The sequence below is a fragment of the Colias philodice genome, chromosome 17 (genome assembly GCF_061535455.1).
Source record: "Colias philodice isolate Cphi_HAF_F1 chromosome 17, ilColPhil1 Martin Lab GWU primary, whole genome shotgun sequence".
NCBI lineage: Eukaryota > Metazoa > Arthropoda > Insecta > Lepidoptera > Pieridae > Colias > Colias philodice.
In genome coordinates this window covers 5508139-5534104 of record NC_143102.1, presented here as the reverse complement: position 1 = coordinate 5534104, position 25966 = coordinate 5508139, and the positions used below count along the sequence as shown (strand labels likewise).

The 25966-nt window shown below is 33.6% G+C and overlaps 2 protein-coding genes across 2 annotated transcripts in view; one reads left to right on the top strand and one right to left on the bottom strand.

The window, feature by feature from the left end:
• Positions 1 to 154: 154 nt before the first annotated feature.
• Positions 155 to 17568, top strand: LOC149481085 (putative inorganic phosphate cotransporter). Its single transcript, XM_089706150.1, has 9 exons — positions 155 to 335; positions 5661 to 5787; positions 9393 to 9480; positions 10544 to 10786; positions 13928 to 14099; positions 14883 to 15025; positions 15272 to 15492; positions 15777 to 16077; positions 16501 to 17568. The coding sequence occupies exons 1-9, from the start codon at positions 311 to 313 to the stop codon at positions 16690 to 16692; spliced, it is 1512 nt and encodes a 503-aa protein (XP_089562276.1). The 5' UTR covers positions 155 to 310; the 3' UTR covers positions 16693 to 17568.
• An 860-nt stretch (positions 17569 to 18428) lies between these two features.
• LOC149481084 (uncharacterized) overlaps positions 18429 to 25966 on the bottom strand; it is a 112745-nt gene continuing 105207 nt past the window's right edge. Inside the window, exons 4-11 of the mRNA XM_089706201.1 lie at positions 24693 to 24857; positions 24197 to 24552; positions 23948 to 24044; positions 23242 to 23451; positions 22897 to 23018; positions 22329 to 22530; positions 21534 to 21684; positions 18429 to 21162 (exon numbers count right to left, since the gene is read on the bottom strand). Of these exons, the coding sequence (XP_089562327.1) occupies positions 19043 to 21162; positions 21534 to 21684; positions 22329 to 22530; positions 22897 to 23018; positions 23242 to 23451; positions 23948 to 24044; positions 24197 to 24552; positions 24693 to 24857 (3423 nt within the window). The 3' untranslated portion in view covers positions 18429 to 19042. The remainder of the gene's footprint in view (positions 21163 to 21533; positions 21685 to 22328; positions 22531 to 22896; positions 23019 to 23241; positions 23452 to 23947; positions 24045 to 24196; positions 24553 to 24692; positions 24858 to 25966) is intronic.

Below are 25966 nucleotides of genomic sequence, written 5' to 3'. Positions count from 1 at the left end.
CGTTCTGATACTCGGAATTGTCGTGCGCAAGCGCATATATCGGATACACCTGAGTAAATCTATGTGATACAAAACAGAAATTTTAGTCCATTTAAGTAGAACATAGGTATGTAGCTTCAGTGAAGTGGTAAATTTTCATTGACAATAGTGTATGGTCGAGTGGTTGCGAGGCTTTAGCGGAAGGCAGTCGCAGAGAGGCAATACGGCAAGCGCGCGCGCATCTTGCGTTGTAACCTCGCGCGGATATAGTTTCTATTTTATTTTGTGTGTGTGAATTTGTGTTTAGCATAGTGCAATTAAATTTGTAAACATGAAGTTACACTTTAAATTATTTGGTGAGTACGTTTTTTTAAATATCTAAATTATAACAGTTTAAAGAGGTGAATTAAAAGTGTAATTAGTTTTGTAAGGAATAATTATAGTTTTTATGATGTGAGATTTATTACAAGTACATTTCTATTGTTTTATAAATTGCGTAACTATAAGTACCTACCTACAATTCAAAATAAATTACAAACAGTGGTTAAAGATAATTCAATGTGAATAATCTCTTGTGGTTTACCTTATATTTACGTAGTGCCAAATTTATCGAAAATCATCTTCACTAAAGTGAACATTTTATATCAGTGAATTTATAAAAAAATCATGTTTACCTGCTATTTAGTTGTAAAAATAAAAATAGCTATATACTGTAGCATAATTTGTACTAAAAAAATATAATAAGGTATCTTTAGTAATTCTATTCGCCTAAACCCCCAAACCCCAACTATACGAAAAATGGTAACTACATATATAGAGCAATAAAATATTCTTCAGATTTCTTGAAAGAAAACGCAGTCTGTAAGGTTTGTCTTTGTACATAGACGACTATGATTGGTTGATAATTATTAGTTTTTAAAAAAAAGTTGTGCATATTTAGTCAGTAATCTTTGAGATACTTTAGCTAAGTAATTCCAAAAATAATATAAAGTATCAAGTAATGCTAAGAATATGTAACAATTTTAAAAATTTTGCAATACGATTGCTTCATCAAATATTAACTTCTTGTCAGTAAATTATCAGTATAAATAACTTTAACCAAAAAATACATAAAAACTAACCACGAAGATCGCGAAGGTCGCCTAAGAAATACAATTTGATTCGGTATAATTAATTAACCCATGATAACAAGTTGGAGCACTATAAATATGCAAAAAAGCACACACATTCCAAAAAGATTTATTCGTATTAAATGTTAAATAGGTTCAATTAACGCATATTTTTTAATTATAATTTATTTTTATGAATAATATCTTCAGTCACGTTTTATTCGCGCATAACTGTTCCTATATAAACTACTAGACCCAAGTTTTTACGACAAATTCTAATTGTGTCGTGTAAAATGATGATTTTTTAAATTTAAATAGTCTAGGCTAATTATAAGACGTCTGATTATGCTAGATGGCTGCGACATAAAAAGGCATTAAACATAAAATTTGTTTGTAGTTATATAAATTGTTTTGTATATTTTATGCGTAATATTATTTTCAATACATTATTTCATCATTATGACCACAAAAGTATCTACTTCTACATACCTACTAGTATCTACCATTGAACCTAAAGGCTGTATTATATTAACTATTCTGTGTTAAAGGGTAATACATTTTAATAAAAAGGACAGAATTAATTTGTTCTGTAGATGTTCAGGGACGAGTGGTTTCGCCCATTTATCTTCAATTGACTTGTCTTCTAAAGTGCATACCTATGAATGACAAAATTTGAAGACGGCTAAGTAACAGGTAATCTATGACATACGAATATTTTAATATCAAGCAAAAGTAACATAATATTATGTATTATTGTCTTTTACTAAGTAATGTTAATGAACTTATAACAATGAAATACTTAATTTACTTATATGAATCAAAATAAACAAACGCATTTTGCCCTCTTGGTACCTACCTGTGCTTGTCTGATTAGAGTTTTGTCATATAACCTGTTCCAAAAGGAGGCTTTCTGTTCGCTTTATTAGCTCTAGAAATTTCGCAGAAACTTATTTTGGTTTAACTTTATTGTGTTCATTAGCAATAAACGATACTGTTTAATTGTTTAACATTAATGTCTTATACGAAAGGTTATAAAAATGTAGGTAATAAACCCTTCATGGAGGCTAACATTGTGTAATTTACCTTAAAAATAAGTTTTGTGCTATTCGATATTTTTACAATTAAAATAAAGAAAATTTCTTTCAAATATAGGTCTTCTTATATATACATATATCTATTTAAAATTACCTATCTGCGGTAGGTATCCATCGTATTTTTGCAAAATGAAAAAAAAAATTACAAAATCGAGCATACATCATAGTAGTTACATAATTATGTGGTAGGTATATCATACACCTAACTAGTATAAATGGTTTTAAAGTTTTAACACAATAACATTGGGTCATGGGTGGCATTTTTTTACCCATTCAATATTCATCCTTTTGACGTTAGTTTCGTAAATCGGTGGTTGATTGCGGAACTATGCATAATTATAGTGGTCGCTCTATGGTCACTACAGTTTGCGCAAATAAATAGAATGACGTGAATTCCAACGGAAATGGTGTAATTGACCTATTACTTCAATTAACAAAAAGCAGAGAAGAAACAATTCTTGAAAAACATTACGCATAGAAATTAATGAAACGTAGCCAATCTTGGGTATTTTCTTATCTATAAACAGGAACGTGACAATTTGCTATACTTCGCCGAGAACTAAGGCTGATATCTTAGAAAATATTTAATAAGTATAATGCATTTGAACCTGTGCATTATTTGTTTACAGTAAAATATGTGTAAACTGAATATAATATTTCCATATGGTAAGTCATCGTAATCCGTTATTCACACAATCTTCCGCAACTGATAATACATTGTTACGACTGACTTGCAAATTTAGTGGCGTGCGACAGCGATAAATATTTTTATGCACAAGTATGTAGGGCTTACCGTTAGCGCCGTGTTTAATTAGTTCCTTGAAAGTGTGTGTTCGATATCTGTCATTCAGTAATGTGTATAAAGTTTTCGCTTTACCGGCGACATGGCGCCGCGAGTACGGAGACCGCGGCGACATTCTGCCCACGGCTCAAAGGCTAATAACTTGTCGCGATTAGCGTTTTTGCACTTTCACATACTGTAAGCAAAACTTGGAACTTTCTTCTCTATAATAGCATGTGCGAAAACCTAGGAAAATTGACTTTACACTGTATATTGCAAATTCTGTAGGTACACGACATAGAATGTGTCAGTTCTAGAGAGGCTAATGTATACACACGGCCTCGTTGCGCTAACTAAAATATTCGTTTTCCTAGTAAAAAAATAAAAATAATATCAAAAGGAGACGTTCAATTGGTTCCATCGTAAAATAATATGTCCTTGTCCGGATGTCCCGGTGTAGTAGACTAGTCTAGTAGTTTGTATGTAAACTGGGTATAACAAACTGTGTCAACATAATATATTATATTATATTATGAGAGCGAAATAACACAACTATAATCTATTTAGATTTAAGAGAGTATTCGCAACAAAAGTAGGAATTTCCGTTTACTCTATCATACGCATTTTAAGAAATTATCCGAAATTAAGATGAAAACCTACCTGCCTAAAGAATTTAGAATAGACAAAGTTCCTTGTTTTATTAAACAAGGTCTAGAACAGGTTCAACTAAAAAAGATAGAAAAAGATTACGCATCTTGTCCAGTAGTTGCAATAAAAAAATATTGTGTTCATTTAATAAAATTCCATGGATGTGTTTACAGTTTCTGGCAATGGCTTTAGACTAAAATGGAATATTTGTATAATTTTTTTAATACACAAGAATTGAAATTTACACCTAGGTATGTGTCGAAATCTGCATTATGTAGATAGGTATATAGATAGTTATTATTGTAGCACCTGTTTATGTTGATTATTTAATTGGTCGAAATGCGGGCCAGGGCCGAGCAAAAACCATCTCTAGCAATAATTGCAGGTATAAACTGTCTAGAATATTCATATTATAACAGAAAAACCTATTTTATCAGTCCATTATTGGCGAAATGAACGGTATCATGCAATAGGATTTAAAAATTAATTTCTTTGATTAAATCAGATAGCTATCTAGGTCTAGGTATTAAAGAAAGTAAATAAAAAATAATTAATTACTCGCTTCAAATGAAGTGTCAATGTATATTATAATTTCTTTGATTTTTAGACATCTGAACTAGATTTATAAACTGGCTTTCGCTTGCGTCGCCTCGATTTACTAGTAATTGTCTAGCAATAATGTTAGTTACTTATTGTAGAATAACTAGTCGCTGTCAGTCTGCTATTGACATTGTTTTCGAAAGTAATCTTCCGCAAGCACACTTTCAGGTTTCTGCGAGGCCGTGCACTTGACTTGACAGTTGACTCCAATGAGATATTTAACTAAACCAAGAGAATATTTCCGTATTTATGTATGGTCGACTATAAGAAGTTAATTGTGAAATATTAATAACTGTATTTAAAATTTTATTGACACAAAAATTGACAAGCAGGAAACTGCCCTTTACTGTAATACCTACTTGTTTTATATTTCTTCGATTGTCGCAAATCCCTCATAACTTTAGAATAAGAAACCCAATTTATCTGACAAACGACGGATTACACTGTAAGTTATTACACAAGAGATAAGACGATTAATAATAAGATTTTTTACCTGTGAATTAAAAGCAATTAATTCGGTCGTAAGTGAAAAGCCTCGTTATATGGTTATATTAGCGTCAAACTTGTAACTGGTACGGGGAATCCCCAAGCTCCATTCGCACCTTAGGATTACATAAAGCAAAATGCCAATTCTGTTAATATATTGATTAACAAATCTTTGAAAAAATGTCTTATTAGTAAATATCTTTACGTATTACGTATAGAATTATAGATAGGCTATTATACTATTACTTTTTAACAATAAGTAGATGTTGCCTAGAGGAATAATTTACAGTTATTTTGTTGTTTCATTATAGTTACAAGTTTATGCTTTAGTACATAAACAAACGACATTAAATATGGGAGATAATATTATTAGCATAATAAAACGTAGTAACTATTTACTAATCTGTGGTAATACTAGATAAATAATAGATACAGCCGTACATAGAGATACCTACTATAATTTATATATCTACTAAATTATGAACTCAAATATTGCAAAATATGAATTAATCGAGTAATGTACTTACACAATCTAATTGCGTGTTAAATAAATATTAATTACTTCACTAGCTACCGCCCACGACTTTGTACGTGCATCCCCGTTTTTCCCCGTCGCGTTCCCGCAAGAATTTCGGGAAATCCTTTCTTAGCGGATGCCTTCGTCCTAACATCTACCTGCATGCCAAATTTCAGCCCGATACGTCCAGTGGTTTGGGCTGTGCGTTGATAGATCACTATTTCAGTCACCTCTCCTCACAGTCACTATTTCAGTTTTATATATACCTAGGTATATAGATTTGTATACGAACTTGCAGCTTTTTCGTCGGAATCTCGACAAAATTTGTTTTTTGTTCTCGCAATCTTAATAAAAGATAATAATATAAAAAATATAAGAACTTCTTATATTTTTTTTATTTATATTGCTGTAGTCCAGTCCTTCATTTAATTTATTTTTTGTTTCAGACGCGGTTCCGGCGAGGTTCAATGTAGCGATCATGTTATTTTTCGCCTGTTGGGTGAACTACATGTTGCGAGTGAATATGAGTGTCAACATTATAGCGATGGTGCCAGAGAGCAAGTCGTCAAAAACGTTAGTATTTTAAATTCATGAATTATACTGTATTTTAGTAGTCTATAATTATGAATATCGTTATTTAACCTAGACTCTTCAATCTAGGTGTACCTAGATTAAGACCTACCTAACCTGTAGCTCTTTCATTTCTGTATCTACTTAAAGTAGTTCTTATATTCACAAAGTTAGGTAATAGGTTTTTGGTTCTCAATCTAATGGACATGATACCTTGCACACAGAAAAATACTTATTAAAATGTATTGGTGTCGATTGTGCCCTGATTGATCTAGGAGTCATTTTTCATTAATTAATTATATAACCTTTCAAAGGGAAAATATATTTTTCTCAATAACAAGTGCCATTACGCTTTCTACAGTAGCTGTCAACACACTATTGATTTACATTTCACTAACTACGTAACTTATCTGATATTCAACTTATTTTTTGACCTCAATATATAGTTGTTTGTTTTGATCAAAACAAGATTTTTACGCAATTTCTGTCTACGCTCGTCAAATAAATCGCATACAAGATTTCTTGGATTGGGTTTTTTTAATAATATATGCTCGTCAAGCTTTATTGATTGGCATTTAATGGATAGAGCATACATAAATGAATTTATTTATTTTTATGTCTAGAAATTTTGATTAATAGCGATTGTTTTTAACATTTTCTGGTTGTCTTCAATGGAATGTGATCTTTAGAATATTAATGTTGCAATACTGGTTCACAGAATGTAGTATGTATACTTGTATAGTGATTTTGTTAATATTTCCTTGGTATTGATATCCCCAACCTCTGAATCTTCAAAAAATATTCAAATAGCTTAATTAATTATATAATTAATTAATAAATGTGTGAATATTTCAACAATTTAATAAACAAACATTTTGTGAACAAATTCTCAACATTAAATCAAGTTAGTATACATATAAGGAATAAGGATGCTATCGTTAAGTTTTGAATGAAGTGTTTATTCTCCCTTTACATGTAGGTATAACTTATTAGATAAGATACTAATTACATGTATAGTGTATATAATCTGTGGTTGCAGTTAGATTTTAAATTTCCTTGAATTCTAATTCATGCTGAGCCGTTGATAGATTTATTGTTATTTTAACTAAACACCTTGGTACATTCCCACATAATATCATCTCGCAAAAATCCAAGGTAAATAAATAAAATAACGTTATCGGATTCCGTGAACCATCAAGGCTAGATGCCTTCTCGGCGATGACACGAAGCAGTTAATCAATCAAGGTATTTCTGTCAAAATTCATAGATTTTTATACTTTCGGGCTATAATTTAAGGAATATAACAGAAAGAAATATATTTAAAGCGTTTATAAAGCTAAAAATAAGTTTTTGAACCCTCGCGGCAAATTATAAATAAAGTTTAATTTGTCTATCTGTGTCTGTGATATCATAGCTTCCAATCCGTGTTCATAACGGATGAACCGATTTTCATTTACTTAGTTATTTTCTGTAAGATATGGTCAATTTTATCCCGAGTGTTCTTAGCCATGTTTCATCAAAATCTGTTTTGCGTTTTCTTTTAACTGATTGATGATCATCAGCCGTTTTCTAGTAGCAAATTATATCTAGTAAATCCCAATATTTTCAAATTTAAGATAGCAGGCAACACACAAGGTGGTCTTGTAATTTGGGGTCTATAAAATTTAATCTTCAATTAAGTTTTAATTCATTCGGTTTAGGTTTTCTACGTTTGCAAAATATTTTGTTTTCATCAATTGATCGAGTGTGTTTAGGTTATGTGAAATGGCCTGCACATAATATTTTAATTCAAGTGTTCAGTGTCATTCTGCTTGTTCTAACGATACGGCCTATAAAAAAATGCGTTACCGTAATTAAATAGCAATTAAAAAAAATATCGATATCAAAAATTAATTAAAATATCATCCTATAAATAAAGCCGCAATAGATTGTGCATCCATTATTATTACCTTATAAAAGGCAAAGGTCTCTCATTGGAATTATAAATCAATGCCAACCACATCGTATAGAAAACTTTGTGTAATTAAACAATGATTTTATTAGATAAAGCTAAAACAATAATGTCTTACAGGAAAAAAACTTGCATGAAATCTCTGGAGGACGATCGTATTAAATATTAAACAAAATAAAGCTGAAAATATTATGTATTCTAATTAAGAAGCAATATAATCTTATAGCCTATATTATGTATTTATATAATTACCTGTAAGTATAATACTTTATGATCATAATTCTCAATACACATTTTCTGCCTGTGACTCTACCTAAAGCTACAATATTTTTCCGGGATAGGTACCTATGCTATGTATAAAAGTAAACATTATAAAATCTTTTTTTGGAGTCTAGACCGTATTGAGAAGCGTCAAGGTCTGTATTTTAAGTACCTAAGTGGCCAAAATATTTACAACTAGCGTGCAAGAGCCAAGAATCTCTATCTACATATATAAAATTAGCGTCTACAAAATATTGACATCTAAAATGCGTAAAATATAGGTACACCATATATAAAATAAAAATTTCCCCCTTCATTACTATGTAGATACTATTGTGATCAGCTGTTTTGCAATGATTTAAACGTGATTTCGTGATGTGTGCACGAGTCACCTTCAAAGTGCTTCAAACGTAACTTAATTTTAAGATAGAGGTACTTACGTGAATCGTATTGAATCACTATGAGCGTAGAATTAAGCAACTACATATTGGTGGTGTGGTTGTTCATTCTCAACTTTAACTGATATTCAATTTTGAAAATCAGTTAATTCTAGTTTTAAAAATGGCATTCGGTAATAACTAGTTTTAACTAGGCAAAACACGTCCTATCTAAATACTGGTTTTAACTGTAACATAATATTATGCATATATTTTCCACTGAATTATCTTACTTCATAATACAAACATATACAATATTTTTATCTACTTTCTTGAGATAAAAAATAAGTGGTCTTCAGCTATGACAAGATGGATTTGTGAAATTGGAAAATTTTATCATCTTCTGCTGTTTGTTTCTAGGTATTCTTAAAATCTTGATAAGTTTATATTATCAAATAGTGCTTAAAAATATGACGTATTTATTAAATCTATACGTAATATTATAAAGCTGAAGAGTTTGTTTGTTTGAATGCGCTAATCTCGGGAACTACTGGTCCTATTTGAAAAATTTTTTCGGTGTTAGATAGCCCATTTATCGAGTAAGGCTGCCTAGCCTAGAATATCATCATGACCAACAGGAACGGAGGCACGCAGGTGAAACCGCGGAGCGCAGCTAGTGGGATATAATTTTGACCATCAAAAGAAACACTTTTTATAACAAAAAGAAATGCCGCTCTAGGAGGACAAAGTAGTCTACAGACGACAGGTTACATCAAATTCTTAAAAACTATTTTTTACCAGTTTCTTAGAATTTCAACTAAGTATTGACGCAATCCATATTCAACCACTTCAAAACAATTTTAAAATAAATCTGAATACGGCTGTAATTTTTTTAGTCTTTTAATCGCATGCATTCAATAAGACACGTGATTTGTTGTAATTTTTACAGTTCTATTAACGGCAATAATAATAAAATTGTAACGAACATTGAGTACAAACAATTCTTTTGTTATTCACAGGGTGGAAAGCGAATGCAAGGCCATCGCGAATGCTGACATTTCATTACATAATGATTCTATGACCGTCACAAAGGCAGAGCCGAGACAGGTAATTCATATTTTGTTCGACGTAGGTACTTATTCAAATAAATGCAGCTATAAAGGGATTGTAATGTATGTTTTTATCTAGACCCATCAACATTAAGACCCGATATTTGTAATGTCATGATATGAATCTGTTGTTACTTGTTTTGTTTATACAAGTAAGAGTAACAATCGATTCCGATTACATATTATGATGCGCTAACGAAAGCCATCAAAATTATGTAAAGGCTGTCAATAATAAGTTTGATATCTCTCTATCTGCTATGACTTTCTAAAAATAAAATGGAAATTCACAGTAAAAATGTAAACAGTTAAAGTATTTACGAAACGGAAACAAACGCATGTATATACTGGTATTATTTACTTAGTTTTTAAAACAATAATTATAATTTGTGCGTGGAAATAAATAAAAAAATTATTATAGCTAAACTTTAATATTACTGTAAAATTGACAATGCTTAACAATTCGTTGTACTCATTTTATTAAAATTTCCAAGAAGATGACCAAATTAGATTAAAGTTCTCTCAATTGCTTCGTCGTTTAACTCTACATTGGTCAATGTATTAAGGGGTTACGTAGATATCAGAAAAAATATGAAGATTACAATGTTTTTTGTTTGATCCATTAAAGTCAAATTGCTACTGCGAGGACTGTGTGATGTCATATTTGTGGTTTTCTTAAGTTCAAATAAAACAAATAGCCAGCAAAAACCTATAACATGTTGGTTCATTAAGTACCTATAATAATGAATGTTTTGTTAAATGAGTATCTCCATTTTATATATCTGTTGTCTCCATAGAGTTTAGACTTGAAAGTATATACCTACTTCTATTTTATTTGTTTTTCTCTGTATTATTCTCGATGTTTTGCACTCTTTAGGTATGACACCCTTATGAAAGGATTTATTTAGCAGGAGAAAGCAGGAGAGGAGAGCCGCCATTAAATTGTAACATATTTGTGAGCTAAATACTTTTTATAAGTTTTTAAAGTTAAGCACAGAAACTTCTTAACCCTGATGATAAAAAGCTACTGTTTATTTATTCCCTATATTTTGATTCCTCTTCAGCCGGATGGCGTAGTAACATTCGATTGGACGACGCAAGAACAGGCGTACGTACTCTCTGGTTATTTCTGGGGGTATGCTATTACCAGCTTGCTGAGCGGGACAGCAGCTGAGCTGTGGGGCCCCCGGCGGGTGGTGCTCATCACGATGCTCATCAGTGCCATACTGACCATACTTAGCCCGCAGGCTGCGAGACTGCATTATATGGTTTTGGTTGCTGTCAGATTTCTGATCGGACTTGCGGCGGTAAGATTTTAATGTTCATTGTAATTTACGATGTATTTGCATTGTTCGCAAGTTATTAATTTTCCGCAAAGATAACATCAAACGTAAATTTGTACAGTCATACAAGTAGTTATAGACACAAACATAGTATAGAATATCTAAGTTAAGTATTTTAAAATTTATTGATGAACAAATATGCTCAACAGACATTGCATTTTGATAAAACGGCGAATTTTAGTTTTTCTCAATGATTTCCTTATACTAATTTATTCAAATTGACGAGTAAACTCAAAATAGACGTAAAAACAAGTACTTATGTTGGCTCATTAGGTAAGGACACATTCCGTTTTATTTCTATTCGCGGTTATGTCCCCAGAAATCTTAAGAACCTTTATGTATATCTCATTAATATTCAGCTGGAAAATGTGACAAAAAAATCGGTAGTAGATAAAAATCACGTGACCAAATGAATAGGCGACTTCTGCGGCCTGCGCCACTTGTGCGACGTCATTTTACAAAGGCGTAAATTACAGAACTAGCATCATTATATAAATAAATAATTATTCTCAACACTCAATTAAATTGTGTATGGCATGCCTGTAAATTATTAAATACTTCTTGGGATTCTAACCACTTAAGGGCTTGGTCTAGTAGTGCAAACAAATGCATCCTGTCATCCTATATGTAAATAATACAAATGTACTAAGGGAAAGTTGCTCCACTTAATTTTTAAAAATTAAATCATTCGTATGCATAATTTAATATTCGTAATAAGTACCAAAAATGACAATTTGAAACAATTTTCGTGAAAATTACACCGGGTGATTTTTTTTTATCAGTACACAAAATTTGCGAATACTTTCTATTGATATCTTCAACTTCATGTTTATATAACTGATCAACTTTTACAAAGAAATTTGGACGAAATATAAAAAAAAATAAGCTTTCCATACAAAATGCATAACTCTATACATTTTTTTCGACCTAAGTTTCTTAGTGAAAGTTGTTCAGTTTAACTAATAAAACGGATAAACAAATTTTGTATATAATAAAAAAAATGTAATGTTTGTGTTAAAAAATTATAAAATAGAAAAATACGCAAATGAAAACAAAAGATATTTATTTCCGACTAGCTTCCACCCGCGACTCCGTCCGCGCGGATGTCAGTCTTCGCGTCTTCTACAGATTTATAATATTATGTGTAATATATAGATTTATATTGATAAACCTAATAAATTTTTTGCTAGCATTCTGATGCTTTATCGGTTGCACTTTATTTATCTCTTTTTTTTCAATCGCTTGAATGATATAGGATGGGTCCTTGATGGGCATCGAATGCTGAAGTCTCGAATCAATCAATTCTGACAGTAGGCAATTTATGTAAAATCTTGATAATGCTTGATTCGCTATTTTCCGATGAGTTCGACTAACGCCCACGCGACTAAGCCGCCGGTACCAGCGTTCACACCATCATTTTTCTTTTTGTCATTGCGTACTAAGAACCCTGTAGAACCGCCATCCTGTTACAAATGACTCGAAATTTTGTGTCAGTATCTCCCGGTCTAATCGTTTTCGTCCTCTTTTTTTATTCTTCGCGTCTCTGTTACTTCTGTTTGTTTAGTTCTCAACACCCACTGAATTTTCTATGTTATTGTGATCTTCCATTACATCTGAGTTTTGATGATGTGATGATAATCCATTCGTTTTAATATTGGTACTTAGAGTTGGTAGACTAAACTAGAAATGGCGGACTAAATTTGTCAGCGCGTCTGTAAGATCAGAATATAAAACCAACATCCTGTATTTAAGTTACAAAATTAATAATCAAACAACATGCCGCTACGTTGAAAATGACTAGAAGAAAAAATTAAAACACCTCGGATCAATTTTGGAGTAAACAAATCATTTTCCCCGTATGGGGATTTCCCCGGATGAACTTGGGAAGTTCAAGTTCTCAATACAAGTTTATATTATATTTCGTATTTCTCAAACGAAAAATAAACATTATTGGAACTTCAAAAAAATTATATTATAAGAAAATTTATGAGCTTACTTTAGTTTTAAAGAAATATACTTACATCCCTTTACTGACACCCCGTAAAATAAAGAAATTGTTGCCAATCACCTTTGCAATCTATTTGGTTTCATTAACTTTATGTTCGAAGATAATTTTTTTTCTAGTAGTTACACGCGTATTTTTTTCGTTTATTTTCCATATCGAAATCAAATGTTTAAAAATACGAATATTTGCACAAAACTAAGATAAAAATAATCAATTAACAAAAATATTAAATTTAATGAAGTAGAGCAACTTTCACTTCGGTATGAAGGAAAATCGAGCGTAGAGCGCACGTCAGAACGCTCCGGCCCAAGGAGCGCGACTAAAGAAATTCGCTAGGATTTTTCCTAATTATTTTAAATATTTTTTTAATATATAAAGAATTATCAAAATTCAAAAAAAAAATTTTTTTAAAGGATTTATACTCATTGGTCTTCAACCAACTCGAATAAATTAATGGAAAAAATAACTTTTAGCAGTATTTATCAATAGATTTTGTAAGGCAAAAAATGGGAAATTTCATGAATTTATAACGTTCTAATTAAGAAAATCATAAGTTTTTCGGCAATTGTATTCAGCAGTTTTTAATAACGACTATATAAGGATAATAATGCGCTGATCAGATTGTGTAAATTGTAATCGGTTGCAACGTAGTGAGTGCACAAACTTAGCTCGAAATGTCTTTGGGGGAAAGAGACTTATCTTAAAGGCCTGATTAAGGTAAAATAAAGTAACTTTATAAATGTGAAAAAATTCACGCGCATTGCGTATATAACACTAATTGATAAACAAGAAAAAAAAATTCAGTTTATCATTTCATTAGCCGGGAAAAAATTGTCAAATAACTTGTTGAAAACGCAATTTTGCTAGACTGCAGCCTTAAGCTTAAGATAAACTTAGTGTTAAAACCTTTTAAAGTTAAAATGGAATATTATGCTGTCAGTGTAAATAAGCAAACGAATTCGAGGGTCAAAGCTCGTTACTAAATACTAATCACTTGAAACCTGAATTTAAGGATCGCAAATGTTCCCACAAAACCTTGACCTTTGATCTTTGTTCTTTTCAATTTGACTGTCTTTTATAATGAAGTGTTTTATTTTCAGGGTTTCTTATTTCCTGCATTACACGCGTTAGTGGCCCATTGGGCGCCACCAGCTGAAAAAGGGAAGTTTGTGAGCGCATTGCTTGGCGGTGCTATTGGAACGGTGGTCACGTGGTCTCTCACCGGACCACTAATTGAGAAATTCGGCTGGGATTACGCATTTTATGTACCTGGTAATATGATATTGATTTTAATTAATTATAAGATTTGACTTGAAAATAAATTTGTCAAATCTCAGCTTCCACATACCTATATTTCTATTTTCTAGGTGTAAAATATTCAGACGATATATATACAACGTTCTAAATAGTATAGTATCTATTGTTAACACACTTTTCCATATATTTAAATTCAATACGTCTTTATTGTGGCGTTTTCTAACTTTTGTGACGTGAGGTGGATGCATAGCGAGTTCATAATATTATTGGAAATAAAAATAAGCATTTCATAAACGTAATCAGTGATATTATGCCCGTGCCGGTCTGTTGCCAATTATTGCAAATGTAAAGATTGTTCGTACCTACTTAAATATTCAAATCTATAGGTATAATGTTGTACAAGAATATCTTGTTGTCATACCTACTCTTCTAAAATTAATGTCCCTTTTATGTAAAACAATGTGTGTTACTAGGTTATATAATGCAATGGTCCTAAAATGACTTAGTGAAATAGAATAGGTATATTGGACGCACAATGAGATAAATAATCATATATTATTTTTTATTTATATCATTGTGTGTCTGTGCTCACATTAGTACTGCCATGTACTGCTTAGTTTTTACTAAGAAGTTTCTTCAGACTTCAACCATAGTAAAAAAACTTTTGTTGTCTCTACCTATATCATGGAAAGAAGGAAAACAATGCTCACTACTCACAAATTTTCTTTACTTGTCGTTATTTACCTGTTTAAGATTTCTCCTTGTTTATAGTTCCTAATACATTTTTATATTTTATAGGAATAATTGCCGCGGTATGGTGTGTGGCTTGGTGGATACTCGTATACGACTCCCCTGTCCAACATCCCAGAATTACTGACAAGGAAAAAGCCTATATTCTGGGAGCTATTGGCGATAAAGTTGTTAGTTCCAGTCACACAAAGGTAAGTTCAGATAAACATTTTTTTTAATTTTAGACAATAGCTCATTATGTTGTTCGTAATCTGCTTTATGATTGTAGTACCTACGGGTATATTTACGCTCGGTAGTAATTTTTTGCTAATTAAAGTTTAGTATGGTAGAGCTAAATTTAACCTGAAAATGTATTCCACCAAAGTTTTTAAATAGAACTTTTTGGAAATTAATATTTGTGTGAAATTTATTACTGTATAAAATCTTTTGTTTTTCAGATGGTCCCGCCTTTCCGTAAGATTTTCACATCATTACCGTTCCTGGCTATGATAGTTTTGCACTATGGTAACAATTGGGGCTTGTACTTCGTGATGACAGCGGCTCCTAAATACGTGTCCAGTGCCCTCGGCTTCAACCTTACGTCTACGGGCACATTGTCTTCATTACCATACTTGGCTAGAATGATCTTCTCCATCATCTTTGGCGCTATTGGTGACAGGTCAGTAACCAAGTGACATTTTTGAAGTGAAACTTCTTTATCGGGGTTAGAAAAAAATTTAGTGTAACATTTTTTCGTTACGCGTGACAATTTTCCGTTACGCGCATTTTTGAAAAATAAGGTCATAAAGAAGTTTCACTTCTTAGGTGTGTACACTAGTACACGCACACATTTTTTATTTTTTGTGTGTATTCTTTTTATTGCATTTTATTTTTACATGTTTCTGGTGTCCAGTCTATATAGTACGTTTAAATGTTTTTCATTAAAATATGTTTTATTTACAGAATCGTCAAACAAAATATGGTATCTACCACATTTATGAGGAAGTTCTTCTGTCTGTTCTCACACGTAGTCCCCGGGCTACTGCTAATCGGGCTCGGTTACACGGGATGTGCTCCCATACTCTCTGTGGCCATTATCACCTTCTCTATGGGCTCTAATGGTGCGGCCACACTAACCAATCTTGTCAACCATCAAGACCTGGCACCAAACTTTGCGGGAACACTGTACGGCATCGCGAATGGCATCGGCAACACCGCTGGTTTCGTCACACCTTTAGTCACGGCGTATTTCACTAAGCATGGCGTAAGTAGTAATTTCATCTTTATTAATAACGCCATAAATGCGCAGATTGATGGGCGAATGATGAGAATTTTATTATGAATTTTCATTGTGGAAAAACACTGCGAAGGATTTTAATTGAAGGATAAAACAATTGCAAAACGAATGTCTGAGATATCTCGTAGTATAAAACGGACAGATGATATTTATCTGAATTCTATTTATTAAAATGTTGTGCGTTTTGTTTGTATGAATCATAGTGAACGGCTCGATGGTTTCCTGATAATGTATTCTCGGTATATTTAATACACGTTCTTATTTTTTATTGTACTTATAATAATCTTTATTCATTTCATGCTATTTACTACTATCGTAGTATTTTATCCAGTGTTCAAACTATATACCTATTATGCTTTCTCCTAAATAATCAACTTATTTTATTTCCAGAACGGATTTGCGGATTGGCGACCAGTCTTTTTGACGGGTGCTTCCCTCTATATCATATCTGCGGTTTATTTCATACTCTTCGGAACAGGAGTTACGCAATCTTGGAACTACGTTGAACCGGTTGAAGAGGAAAACAAGAGGCCCAGTGCGAATTCTAATGACACCACAGTTACAGTACAGATAAAAAATTAAACTTCAATTAGATTAATCTTGGTTTAAGTCATTACGCGAAGCGCGTACAGGAAGTGATGAAATTATTTGACGTTTATAATTGCTTGCCACACCAAAAAAATAAAAGAATAAAATTAATTATTATTTAAATTGTTGAACAATGCATAGATTGTATGCTCACTTGTGTTTATATACATTACGTTTACGTTGTATTAAAAATTGTCGAATTTAAATATTTATGTTAAGTAAAAGTTAAGTAAACCTAAATTCAGATTTTTGCAAAATGTATAAAAAACGATTAAAGTAATTGACGAGATCTGAATTTTGTTCATAAAATCTTTTTACAAAGGTAGCTGCAGAGAAAAGTGTTTTAGTATTAATTCGATAAAAATTAAATCTTTATCAATGTTTCATATACTTAAATAGAATATATTATACGATATATTTATTGCGGATGTACTAAGTTTAAAAAAAATGTTAACATTATTTAAGATATAATGAGTGCTCTCAAGTAATAATGTTTCAGAGGCCAATATATTTTATGTACGATTACAGTGAATAAAAAAAAATTGCTGTACACTGACAGTTCGTTTGATGTAATAATTTTAATATATGACTATGATTTGTTCGAGTATTTAAATTCTGTTTTTTCATATAGATTTCACATTTGCCTACCTGTTGTACTTAATTGTTTGAAACATTTTTTATCTCTTCTTTATTTACTTAACTAAAAAAAGATATTATTAAAATAAACCCTGAGATAAATAAACTATATGAATAAGAATAAGAAACGAATTACTTAATGTGGTTTATATCCCCTATATTTTAATCCATGATATTATGTATGTGACTGTGATGTTTTATTATATGTTATTGTATATTATTTAAATGTAAAATTAAATTATTTATATCTAGATTTTTCATTTCTTCCCAGTTCCCATTATTGTCCTGTTTAAATAATAGAGCGCTAGGGTATGTTAGGTAGGTTCTATGGTTAATCTGCGGTCTACCTATATCAGATTTTATTAAAAACATTAATGAGAAATGTATTGGGAATTTAATTATAATAAGATAGTGAAACATATCAGCGATAAAAAAACGATAGTATTGACTTAGTTCTTAATATTTTGTAACTATATTATGTTATGTATTAACGTTGCTAACTACCTATACATAAATATACTAAATAATTACTACCTACAGTAAATTCTTAAGTTAACATAAGTGATAAGGTAAATAAATTAATTAACATATAACTAGCGCTCGGGCCGCGGCTTTGTCTAAAATATAATAAATATTAAAACATTGAATCAGTCTATATCTATTATTCTAGCGATATTTACCAATTCGTTACGGTCCGCTTATCTGACACGGTACCCAACAACGAAAACTTCATTGTACGCACCAATATATTATTTTTCAAAGATATATTTCATTTCAAATAGTCGGAATTACAATTACAACTTGAAAGCTAAGTAAAGCTATTTCTTTGCTTTTCGTTAACTGTTTACGTAAAGTGTAAACCTTAATGTTTAATGAATTATCGTTTCGATTAGGGGAAAGTTGGTAACTAATTTTCTGTACCAATCTTTTGTCTTTACTAGGAATCGAACATAATAAACCTGGGAACCGAGGTTCTTACTTGTCATTTGTCAACTAAGGTTTGAAATAATATATGACTACTGACTAGTGACTACTATGATAGTACAATACTTTTTGTCTAATATAACAAGTGTAAAGGGAAAATAAAACTGAAGTTAAATATAAAACATGTTTATTTTATGTTTGAAGGTACAGTTAGATACACTTTTATACACTATGTACACGAACACTCAATACCTAGACATACATATATTATTTTTATTTATCTCAAAGAAATACACAAACATGACACAGTAGATAGGTACTAACAATACGTTACAGTATACTTTATAAAAATTTACTTAATCTATACATTAAACAGTTGGCTGGTGTTTACTTTACCTAAATCTTATATTAAAATACGATTTCATTACAAATCTATAGAAAACAACCACCTGTACATAGTCTGAAACTATTTTACGTCTTTGGAAACTCATCACCGGAACATTCAGGTTATGGTCACATGATTTAAAAACTCTAAGGCGGGATCACACGCTAAGATTAAAATACGAATATTTTGTTATATAAAATAACTATAAAGTGCGTAATTTGAGATTGCTATTTTAATATAATCGAAGGTTAAAACAACTATAAATAAGATGAATCTCTCCATTTACACATAATGTTTAAAATTCATTAATTTCACATTTACGATACAAGTTCAACTCATTATAAAAGTTATATCGATTATTGCACCCTTATACAAATCAAAATTGTGCTCAAACAAAGTTCAGACATATGATTCAGATTCCGTATCAGATTCAGAGGCATCCAACGCGATGCCGTTTTCATTTTTCTCAGTTCCGTTTGGCGGATCTCGATAGACCGGCGGTACAGACTTAGATCGTGACGTCTTATCATCTTTATTGACGTGAACCGGCTGGAACTTTTTCAAAACCCTTTGGTAAACCATTTTTCGCGGTGGCACTGGAGGTGGCATGTGCGGAGGTTTCTTGTTGTTATTAGGCTCCGTTTCCGAGTATTCTGGTTGAACCGCAGTCGGCGTCGCCTTGTAAATATCGGAAGCGAACATGTTAGAGCTCTTGTCCTCGTGGAAAATGTCTCTTCTGCGGTTGTATACAGACGTATACAGAGGTTCAATGTACTGTGTCGTGTAGCAGTTTTCGAAGGAATTTTCGCTCGCCGGCGATTCCGTCGACCGACTGTTGAATGAACTCTGCGGTTGGTACAGAGTGTCGTTGCTACTCGAGTCACTGTGCAGAATTATGTTCGCAAGGGATTTCGATTGGTTCAACTTATTATTATTATAGGTTCGCATTCTGGATTTTTTGCTATCTTCGGAATTGTTACTTCGAATATCATCAACGTAAGAATACGAATTTTGAAGCGGGTTCATTGTCTGTTTTTCTTTTTCCCTACCGCTGCCATTAACCATGGAGAGCGTAATGCAATTTTTAGTGCACATGTGGGCAGGATCGAAGCGACGTTTGCGACAACAGTTGACGATGTTGACATCGTAGTTTCCGTTACGTGTTGTCGTGACGTTTTGTCCTTCGTCACTCACTTCCAAGCTTTTCGTCCTCGCTGCTTGACGAGACCAGTCATTTCTAGTAAAAATGGTGGCTGCCGGAGACGCTTTACCTTCTATCTTCTGCGAGGATTCTCCTTGCTTACTCACTTGCCCATATATTTTTTCACTTGCATTATTCGAATGGCTATTGTAATTAGGGCTCTTTTTCTCCCAGCCGGTGTAAACGCGTGAATAATTAGTATTCATGTTCGCCAGTAACTCTGAATGCGTTTGGTATTGATTCTGCCGTTGGATACTTTCAGTAAACATGGCAAGGTCGTGTATGTTACTGTATACGATATTTTCTTGACTAGAAACTAAATCGCGATTGGAATCGATCGTCTCTTGTTTCGTTTCAAGTAAATTATCTGAACTTTTGGCGCGGTTAAAGCTTTTATTGGCAATATTTTTGTCTGCTTCTTGCGTTTCTGCATACATACTGTACACCTTTGAGGTACGAGCCGCCTTAGAAACATTGCTCCTCGGTGGTTTCTGAGGTTCGAGCCCGGTAATATATTTAGCAGGACTTTGACCATAAATATCAGCGGTCGATCGTTGTACGGCAGTCTTCGACACGTAATTTCTATCATCGATGCCGTTAGAAACGCCGACGTTTATCGTATTATGTACATATCTATCTCCCATATATGGCATCGTGTATAGCTCTTCATTTACGGTACTGTATATTTCTGCCTTGTTTGAGTAAATATTTTGTCGCTGATTAATCGGCGGAAGCCCGTTAACGTTGTGATTATCATTATTGTAACGGGAGTTTATTTTGCCATCTTGTTGCATGTTACAAGTCGGCGCTGATAGGCTATGTAGGATATTTCTCGGGGCCGGACTGTTGCCTCCATTACTGTTGGAATCATCTTCCGATAGTGTGAGGCCGGAATCTCTGCTTAAAGATAGTTTTTCTTTACGTGGGGTTGTAAGTTCCATAGAGTCTAACGAGATTCCAACAGAATGGAGACTGTCACTTTCTTCAGCGCCTGAATCAAGTAACGCATTAGAGTTTTCAGTAGATCCATTGCCTAGTAGACTGGTTATTTGAGGTCCAAATAATGCTTCAGCTTTCACAATAAGGAGCTCGACGACCATTGGCACAGCTTTAGGAGCTTTATCGCAAGGGACATTCGGCCATAGAAGACTCGGTCCAACGCAAACACCAAGGTTCATAGGGCACATAAGATTAATGTTTGATTTCTTAGCGATCGCTTGAAGAAGACACACGAAGTATGTTAGCATAGTGTAATGTGGCTTCGGCAGTTTGAGCAGTAAAGAGCGGATAGCAGATACCTTTTCAGTTTGTGGTAAATCTGTAACAAAAATAACAAAATTTAGCTTAGTTCATGTATATAATTGTAAATTTAATGTTAAATAAATAATAAGGCAAAGTACATATTCGAATATGTTGTCTCAGTATGCGCCAAATATTTGCTAACCGTTAAGTTTTTTCACACATCTCGAATGTAAACTTAGTATCAGAAAAAAATTAAGGAAGTGTGTTCATACCAGCATATGCAAATATGAACTAATAACTTACTAGTATTTTCTGCTCGTTATATTTACAACTAGTGCGAATTAAAACTACATTACAGATTTTTACAAAGTTAAAACTAGAAATAAATTTTCCGAACTTTATTAAGGTATTTCAAATTTTTGTTAAGGTTTGGACATTCATACTTACTTAGCACTTGAAGCCAGGATGGGTATAGTTCCGCTAGTAAGAGAGGCTGCGGCAGTGCTCGAAAGAATTCCTTGACCAGCGCCGCCAATAATAGTACCGGCGCTCGGTCTAGCTCTGGGCACGTACCAGCGCTAGGGCCTAATGCGTCCAGCTGTAAATAAAACAGACATTATTATTAGGACACGTTGCATTAATTTCAATCCATATACTAATATAATATTATAAATGCGAAAGTAACTCTGTCTGTCTGTTACTCAATCATCTACTGAACCAATTTGCATGAAATTTGGTATAGATATATTTTGAAAACCTAGAAAGGACATAGGATAGGTTTTATCCCGGAAATCCTACGGGAACGGGTTTTTCTCTGAAAACGCGGGCGAAGTCGGGGGCGGAAAGCTAGTATTTCATAAATTTGTAAATTTGAAAGTAGGATCACCATAAATATTAAGATCGAGAAATACCTACGTGTTTAAATGATAAAGTGTAATATTCTAAAGTAAAAAATATTAACGAGTACGAAAAGTAGTAGTAAATATTAACAAAGAAATCTCTTATTAAACAAGCTATGTCTTGGAGGCACGGGAGGCGGGGAGTCACCACATAAACACGCTAGACAAACAACGAAAAACCAACCTTATCTCTAAGCAGTCTGAGCGCTTTTGCATTAGCACTTCTCCGGAAGACGCCATGCGTGTGCGGTGCGTGTGCTCGCAGACGTTTCATCGCATGTAGTAGTGCGAGGGGCGGAGAACCAGCGAGAGAAATACGTTAGACATACGATCAAAAACCAACCTTATCTCTAAGCAGTCTGAGCGCTTTTGCATTGGCACTCCTGCGGAAGACGCCATGCGTGTGCGGTGCGTGTGCTCGCAGACGTTTCAGGGCATGCAGTAGTGCGGGGGGCGGGGATCCTCCACATAGACGAGATAGAGACACGCCGAATAAACGTCCTCCGCGACGTAGTAGGCGCAAACCGCGACTGCCGCCAGTTGTGCTGGAAGAGAGTAATTTTATTAGGCTCTATGAAATATGTATCATTTTGACGTGACAACGTCTTATAATTCGATAGAGCCGGCTGCACGCACGAAAAAACATGACTCATGCGGCGTTACCTCGCTCTGAGGCGTTCCATGTAAGGCTTGAAGTGCAAGCGAGAGCGCAGAACGAGCGACAAAGAAGCACAATCGGACGTTGTCACGTTCAACTATCGTCAGTAAACCGACTTTACAGACAACCATTTTTTTATTGGGTTTTTCATGGTGAATATAATTGAATTTCAAAATATAATCTACCTTCTTTTTTTTGCAGAAAATAATTGTGTAAAAATGTATTATTTTATTAATAGAATAAGATAAATTACCTCTTTAGAGCTTGATTCTTCTTCCTCAGTTCGAAAACGAGTCCGCATGGATTGTTTTTAGCATTGACATGTTCCAGATCGAAGCCGTCTTCATTGGACAGGGTTTGTCTTATTCTGGACATCTACAAGTAAAAGAAAAAAAAATATAAACATTGCATTTCTATCTGCTATAAAATCAGACGTCATAAACATGAGCAACAGCCTCCATAACAATTATTGTTTAAAAATTAAAAACAAATGCGCGAATGATATGATAAAGTGACTTATTTACAAATGTATTACAGAAATTTTCGTATAAAAATTAATTTCCACAGATAACTTCAGAATAAGCATGCTATCTCTTACCTGTATAGCATGCGGCCTCTCATTCCCCTGCAGCGGCGTGGGCGGAGCGTCCCGTCCCGCTCGCACCCACAGGCTGAAGTCGTTAGCGGCGCCCCAGCGGTCCTCTCCCTCCCCCTCGTCGTGCTCCTCCGCGCCCGCCTGCAGCACGTGAAGCGCTTGGCGGACCACGCAACGGGCGCTCATGTCTGGGTTCACTGATACTGTTTTGCACTGGAAGGGAAGTATTATTTGAGAAAAATATACAAAAAAAGTGACAGAAAAAATTTGTAATGCTATATTTTTCGTAAAAGGCTTGTGTTAACAACAAAGTTACATAAAGGAAGGGTATCTTATTCGACAATGGATTTTGACGTGATTGATTATTATTATCCTTCATTTTCATTAAGTTACATAAATAGTTATTTTACGAGAATATTGAATTGCGTTTATTGTTAAAAAAAAAAAAAAAAAAAATGATTTAGTATCAGGCATAACGCTTGTAAAGATCTCTAGGCTTTCGTGGTTGATGTATGCGTCAACTTTTACTCGCAATCTTATTTTTGGCATACGAACATTCACCGCAGTACGTGCTTTACTTGTTAACAACGTACTTCAGGATATGTGAACATATCCGTGAAAGTGAAATGATAGCTTTTTAGATTTCCCACCGATGCAATGGCGGATTTTTTAAAGTATAAACTGCAATAGTGAAATTGTGGTTACTTACGAATTCGATCGAACTCGCCAGATCTTTGTAGAAGATTTGAATATTTGTTGACTTTGGCTCGTTTGTCAGCTGCGTGTTTAGTGCGTTTTGGATTTTTCTGAAACAAAACAAAATAAAAGTATAAAACCACTGTTAAATGAAATATTTTGTAGGTAGAGTATGTTCCAATTCAATAAACACCACAACAACTTCAAATCGTAAAGCCATGCTTTAATAATCTAAAACAAAGTAAGGAGTAAATTAACATACCTGTACCACGTGTCTCTTGCAGCTTGCGTTGGGTAAGTAGCGAGGTAGTTTATAACTCCACTAAGGGCCGGCCAACCAATAAGGAAGCCGGTATCATCACTATCTGGCAGAGACAGCCAAAGCTCGGTTAGTCTCACACTTTCCTTTAATTTAAAGCAATTAGTTCCTCTGGACTTTCCCACGAGAAGCAGGTCGTTGAAGAGGAAGAAATGTCTATCTAACGGTGGGGAGGTAGAGCCCAATGGGCAGAGTTGGACTGGAGCTTCCATGATGAAGTTCCTTGGTGTGAGGGAATTGTTAGAGCTGACTGTTCCGCCGATGTCCAAGCTTGGTCGCTTGCGAAGGCTCTTAGATTTCTGAAAGGACACGTCACATCATTATTTTTTATGTCTGTTGACTTATAATGGCAGAAAAATCTATTAATTAATGGGTTGAATGACCTTTTTGCTCTACTCTTTTCTAACAGCACTTGTATAATATTGGCTGTAAATATTACCTGTGCATGATGCGATGCGAGTGCTGCAGGTGCATCAGCGTCATGCAGGGCAAGGTAGTCGTGAGGGAAGAGGTCTTGCACTCTCTCCAGGTCAGAGAGGCGCGCCGCCCGCCGCCGCGCGCACCCGCCGCCGACCAGGCGCTCATATTGCGCTAACCGTTCGATCTGTTGACAATGTTATATTATTATTAGGGGGTAATAAGAATAACTTGATATTATATATAACATAATTAATTAAAAGTAATTGAAGTGGTAAAAAACTTTGTGTTAAATATCATCATGCATATTTTTAAGAAAAGAAAAAGTGTTTTGATACCAAATGCACTACTATGTATATAACATATTATATAAACACAAGCATAATCAAAACAAATCGTGTAATTTACTTCTGTATGTTATAAATTGTCTTCAAAATGCAATGCAACGCCAGCGGCACCGCTTGATTTATGAAGATATTTAAGCTATGCGTCCGCCCGTAGCCTCCATTATGTCGAATTATGAAGCCTCACCTCTCAGTCTTACAAAAACAATATATTCTAAATATTCAAATCGTTCATAAATATGTCGAACGGCAGAAAGATAGAGCTAAGGCATTTATTATGTTATATTACGCTTCATTAAATTACACTATTGTCAAGTAACGATAGTAATCTAAATTCTAATGGCATACGGAGTCCTGAGGGAGCTTCCTCGGCTCCAGTGTAGCGTGCCCACGACAATGCTCCTGTATAATAACGCGATGCGGACCGTGAGAAGATATCCATTGTATGCATTTCATTTTAATTTACTCACGTTCTCACAATGCGCTTTAATTTCAATATTTTCTTAGTTACATTGCTTATTAAATAGAGAGAGTAGAGAGTATTGACAGCAGAAGTCGCTTGATAATTCTATAGGCCATTTACGCTCACAAAACGCAGTACGTTATGTGTCTGAGGAATTTGTGATATCAAATGCAATAACCGATGCAGTTTATGCATCAATTACCAGTGTAATCCGTGCTGCGAACATTAACATTTGGGAATCTTTATAATCGTTTCTTGGAAACATTAACGGGTGCTAAAATTTCGATTTAAAACATCATTTACACGAGCACGTTAACGTTTTTACAGCGCGATGAGACTTTAATTCGGGGTCTCGAATCGGAGGTTTCGATGGATTGACGGCTGACGGGCACAAAAAACGAGAGGCGATTTTATTGGTATTAAGGGTAAAGTGGGCACATGACATGAATTTATTGTGCTGTAAGTAATTGTAAGTGCACATAACCGCGG